At 54.3% G+C, this 4,909-nt stretch overlaps 2 protein-coding genes across 2 annotated transcripts in view; both read left to right on the top strand.

Annotated features, from left to right (window-relative positions):
- Pmar_PMAR028990 (hypothetical protein) overlaps positions 1-2,786 on the top strand; it is a gene marked incomplete at both ends in the record, with an annotated part of 4,372 nt that extends 1,586 nt beyond the window's left edge. The window contains 15 exons of the mRNA XM_002775839.1: positions 48-184; positions 226-367; positions 412-469; positions 513-628; positions 683-796; positions 1,186-1,298; positions 1,353-1,479; positions 1,527-1,604; positions 1,667-1,748; positions 1,796-1,945; positions 1,994-2,161; positions 2,271-2,383; positions 2,423-2,549; positions 2,597-2,701; positions 2,749-2,786. Coding sequence (XP_002775885.1) covers positions 48-184; positions 226-367; positions 412-469; positions 513-628; positions 683-796; positions 1,186-1,298; positions 1,353-1,479; positions 1,527-1,604; positions 1,667-1,748; positions 1,796-1,945; positions 1,994-2,161; positions 2,271-2,383; positions 2,423-2,549; positions 2,597-2,701; positions 2,749-2,786 — 1,668 coding nt within the window. The remainder of the gene's footprint in view (positions 1-47; positions 185-225; positions 368-411; positions 470-512; positions 629-682; positions 797-1,185; positions 1,299-1,352; positions 1,480-1,526; positions 1,605-1,666; positions 1,749-1,795; positions 1,946-1,993; positions 2,162-2,270; positions 2,384-2,422; positions 2,550-2,596; positions 2,702-2,748) is intronic.
- Positions 2,787-2,990: 204 nt separating this feature from the next.
- Positions 2,991-4,890, top strand: Pmar_PMAR028989 (Flagellar radial spoke protein, putative; the record flags this gene model as incomplete). The annotated part of the gene is made up of 13 exons (XM_002775838.1): positions 2,991-3,053; positions 3,095-3,229; positions 3,280-3,345; positions 3,389-3,474; positions 3,524-3,632; positions 3,681-3,817; positions 3,860-4,002; positions 4,049-4,149; positions 4,198-4,306; positions 4,353-4,449; positions 4,490-4,580; positions 4,621-4,730; positions 4,776-4,890. Coding segments are annotated over 13 exons (1,362 nt in total), but the record flags the coding sequence as incomplete, so codon positions are not given.
- Between the last annotated feature and the right edge of the window lie 19 nt (positions 4,891-4,909).

Raw genomic sequence — 4,909 nt, 5'->3', positions numbered from 1 at the left:
TCTGTCGATGGTCATCGTGATTTGACGGAGGAGTGGTACTCTCTTAGGTTGAGTATAAGAAGGTAGAAGCGGAAGATACCTCACAGGAAAAGAGAGTGAAGAACCTGGAAAAGACTTGTCAAAATCTCACTGCGAAGATTAACATGGAGATAGCCTCTAGAGAGGCTGTCGAGGCTGAGATGAAGTGAAAGGTGCTGTGATGTGGGGGGAGGGATCTTGATTTAGGACGGTGAATTCCGAGGTAGAAGCTATAAAAAGGAAGAACAAGAAACTCGAGGAGGGTATAATGAAGGCCCAAAAGGATGTTGAGGGGAAGCAGGAGGAGATGAGGGGCCTTGTGGCGGAGATAACTGCAGTGCAGGGAAAGGTGGCTTGGGGTGTAAGGGCTCGTTGGTGGAGGTACGTCTTCAGAATGCTACTTTGATGAGCCGTATGGAAGGGGAGGAAGAGGAGATAGAAGTGTACAGAGGTTAGGAGGGTGTTATGGTATGGGCAGGAATGGGTATGCTCAGGAGAGTTGGATGCTGTAGAGGAGTCCTGCAAGGAGGTAACAGCTACTTGTTCGAAGCTGAGGAGCCGAATAGCGATGGGCAACGCAGCTAATAGCGAGCATAGGGCGAGGGTTGCGGTGGGTGCTGGGATGGGGGATGTGGTGGTAGACTTGTTGAGGTGATGGTGATAGCAATTGAAGAATGAGTTGGCATTTATAAGGAGGGAAGAGGGCCTTGATGAAAGCGGTAGGCAGCGTCCAATATTGATACACAGCAGTGATAGCACTTTGGTGGACAGGTTGCAGGTAGGTGGGAGGAGGGGGTGGTGGCTCTTGTGAGTAGCAAGTAGGACTCTCGAGTTCACACTGTTGTACTGATAAAGCCTGACCATCTAGCAGTGTTGGAATCTATGTTTCCTTTCCTCAGCTGAACTTGGGAGTTTCCTCACTTACTATAGGAGTTTATATACGAACTCGGGTACAAGTGCCCAGAAACTAACAAGAAATTCCGGAAATTTCCTCAGAATTTTCATATTATCACCAGCACATGTAGTTAGTCATGCGGATATGTTTCTACGTTGCCATACAGCAGTGTCGGAGCGTTACTGCTAGCCATGGCACGAGAATAGCTCCTCCCCGAGTATTTTGCCCTAGCCTTCTGTCAGTAGCCAGTGGTTAGACTCACGCTCTTTCAGATGAACCCCTTCTTATACGAGGCGCAGCAGCAGCGGAACCCTGTGCCCATGCTGATAGAAAAGATGGCCCAGTTACTTGAGTTGTTGCATTATGAACAGAAGACTGCGGACGGGTGGTCGGATCAGGAGGATGGTGGTGGAGGAGGCGAGGGTATTGTGTTGGTCAGATGCCTTGGTGATTTGGCTAAGTCGAATTCCCTTGTGGCCAACATGCGACAATTGAATCTGGACCTGTCCGGTAAGAAGAACGTGATGGCTTCCTACAAGAGCCAGCTAGTTGGGAGGGTGCTCCAGGTGGGAAAGGCTGCTGCGTTATCATCAGTATTCGGTCATCTTGTCAGAATCAAGTGGAAGCTACAACAACGGCATCGGAGTTGGTCCTCACCGGCCTTCTCTTGCAAGACCACGATTTTCAGGATGTAGGGCTCTGAGGGAGGATGCTCGCCTCGGCCTAGGCTGGTCGATGCTCTTGCCTCAACAGGTCCTGGGGTTGGTGAGGGCCTATGGTGTGATAGAGAGTGTCAATGGCTTGCATTTGAACAAGAACCTCCTCGATGACAGTTGTGAGTAGCTGGACGATCAGGAGCCGCGGGCTGTGCAGTTTCCTCAGCAATGACAACGCTGCTCACCCTACTGCAAGAGTTGCCGTACCTAAAGTACCTGGACTTGGGAGAGAACCACTTATCGAGAGGAGCGTTGAACATGTTGGAGTCGCAGTTGAGGTCGATGGACGGTGTGACGCAGACTGCACATACAGCTGGTAGAGAGGAGGGCAGTGGGAGGAGCAGTTGTCACGACTAGTGATCAGATGGTTGTATTGAAGTCCGTTCGGGTAAGCAGATAAGGTTGAAGGTCAGGATCGGTGACCAGAAAGCGTGCCGTCCTGAGCCTAGTGCCAGACTTGTACCCACCGCTAGCGATAGGGGCAAAGGAGACACACCTACTAAGGGTACATATCGGGAGGGTGAGGCGGGGAGTAGGGGCTGAGAGTTATGGTAGATAAGTCAGTGTATGTTTAGTTGAACTAGGGTATTATTAGTGACCTTTTAGCGTGGCACGCCTCCTCGTGAGTGTGTTTGTATCAGCTCCTGATGCCGAAAGCAGCCGGCTGGGGTCTGGTGAGGGGGAAGAGGAGGTGATTGGGGGTATTCTTGAGGAGCTAAAGGTTGACGAGGATGATCGGGCAGTGGGGAATAAAGTGGGGTCTTTAGGAGGAGGGGGTCTTAGGTAGGCTCAGGTGCCCATCGGAATCGGCGGCCCTGGTGACTTGTCGATTTTGGATCGTCGGAGGAGTTTGTCATCGACATCCTCGGCGAATCGACGACGTGGTGGTAGAGGGAGGGGTCGGGTATCTGTTGGGAGAAGTGGGCCCGCGCTCACCCAGACAACAGGCGAGGCAGATGGCCCTCAGGTTCCCTTCAGAAGGGTAGGAGGAAGCCATCGAGGGAGCAACTACCGCCGCCGCCGATGGTTGAACGCTTGCCTGATCGAAGGGTCCTGGATAAGTGGCAAGCTGGTAGTTTTATAGGTGTCGGTATTGTTAGAGGTATAGACCAGCATCAGGTACATACGCCAAGGGAGGCACCGGGTCTTTTGAGTGATGCTAGCATGGTTACTGGTGCTCATATGTCGTTGTTAGCTTCTCTTTAGTGATGCTGTTGTGTTTCCCTGAATCGCTAGGTCGCCGTGATGGGCGTTGTTGTGCATGGGTAGGTCTTAAAGCCGGTACTCCTGGGAACGCCTTTTGCTGCGTGGCCTTTCCGAGGGACCCTCAAGGGCTCGTGTAAGCTTTCCCTTATTCTTCCATGGTTGTATCTACTCCTACTGCCCATCAGCAAGAAGTAGAGGCCGTTCTCGATAAGAAGGATGTAGGGAGGCCCCACTACATCGGTCGTGACTCGTGTTGTAGGCCTCGGAGACTACAGTGAGGGCTCATCTGGCGAAGGTGATCGAGGCGATGACGGTCATGCAGCCGGCCGACCCACTCGAGGCGTTTGAAGACATCAGTAGGGCGGTACGCAAGGGGGGTTGCCTCCCCTCACAGGTGCGGCGTGCAGCGGCCACATATGCTGTGTAGTTGTTATGGTTGTTTAGGGAGAGGCGCAGGAGGGTCCAGAGGGGCCTCCTTTGGAAGGCAGCCTCCGCGTCACGAAGGAGCTGGTGAGTGTGGGGTAGGTAGCAGAGGCTGGCATCCTTGCTGTAGTTGGCGGCCCCTGTCGATGAGGATGGCAACCCGAAGATGGAAGCACCAGGTCTGGCGGACGTAGTGGCGGAGCAGAGGATCTTCAAGTGGGAGGCGGCCTTCAGTGGGGGTGTGAAGGCTTGGATGCGGCTTCAGTTGTGCGGGTATGGGTATACCTCCGGAAGAGGCGGTGGTGATTGGTTGTGGATTGAGGAGGTTAGTGACCAGTACAGAGGGCATCACTAAAGCACGGTTCTGGGGGAAGGTGATGCAAGGCCTAGTGGGGCGTCGATGCGGCGGCGGTCGGGCTTAGGTGCTGTGTAATAGTCCATCGTGTGATTACTACATCGCTGAGGCTGAGATGGATGGAGGAGGAGCGGCGTTGACGGAGGAGGAGGAAGCGGCAGGGGCAGACGCTCCTGGGAGGCTCGGAGGGCCGAACTGCTATTCGTAATTTAGCGGCGCGTGATGCTGGTTATGGTCTCTGTGGAGGTACTTCGTGAGCAGCGACAGTGGCCTGAAGTGGGAGCCGCTGCCTCACGTACTTCCAGAACAGATCGCTGTGGCGAGGTTGGTGAAGAAGGTCTTCACTGGTGACTTGGAGGCTCCTGTTGTCACGTGGCCTCCCTTCTGTGGTACCTTGTGGAGTGGCTTTCCAATGTGGATAGTGCACTGACTCAGGGCGGGAGAGGGAGCTCCTCCGGGCTCAGATAGCGAGGATCAACCACGCAACCTCGCTGGTCCCTGCAGACTACTATACAGCTGATGAGGACACTGGAGAGGTCTCATCCTATCGCCTCCTCTGTCGTTGTGTGGACGGCTTACGTTAGGTTGGAGCGAATCCCGAATACAAGGGTACAGGTTCGGACTGCAAGGAGATGTCCTCTATACAGGAGTACTGGCGACATGGAGTAGACTATATCATTGGTGCTAATGGACGTGAGTGGGGGGGTGGGTCGGCTTGCTTCGGTCGAGGGCTTTTGAGGTACATCTTGGCCGGAGATGCCACAGTTGGAGGAAGGGGAGGAGGAGAGTGCAGAGGCCATCAAGCAGAGGCGAATGATGGATCGGGAACCGGCCAAGTCAGGGCACTCAGAGTCTTCTCGTTTGCATCATTTTTAGGCCGTTGAATGCCGTGATTGGAGAGGGAGAGGCGGCATCATGGACTGCTAAGTGCTGCGGGGACTGTGCCCAATACGCCGTGTTCAGACAGGTTGGGTGTCCTCGGTTGCAGCTTGGAGGGTTAGCCTCAGGTGGATAGGGCTGCGGTTAAGTCCTACGTCACTTACGGTACCGTATGCTTGCAGTCAACGACGTGGCCAGGGGCTGCGATGGTGGCGGCTCAAGGCAAGCATGTCCTTACGTAGGACGGGAGTGATGGTCCATATGGGGGGTAGCGGCGTAGCAGGTATATTGGATATGGTATGAAGGCCGGCCCGGGAGGGAGAATAGCTGGTGGGCCCGACAAGATACAGAGCACGCCAGCTGCACTGCCTGAATGCGACGATCCGAGGGACCAAATGGTAGATGCTGGAGGAGGCT

This window comes from Perkinsus marinus, assembly GCF_000006405.1.
Source record: "Perkinsus marinus ATCC 50983 genomic scaffold scf_1104296955288, whole genome shotgun sequence".
NCBI lineage: Eukaryota > Perkinsozoa > Perkinsida > Perkinsidae > Perkinsus > Perkinsus marinus.
This window is presented reverse-complemented; position numbering and strand designations above follow the sequence as displayed.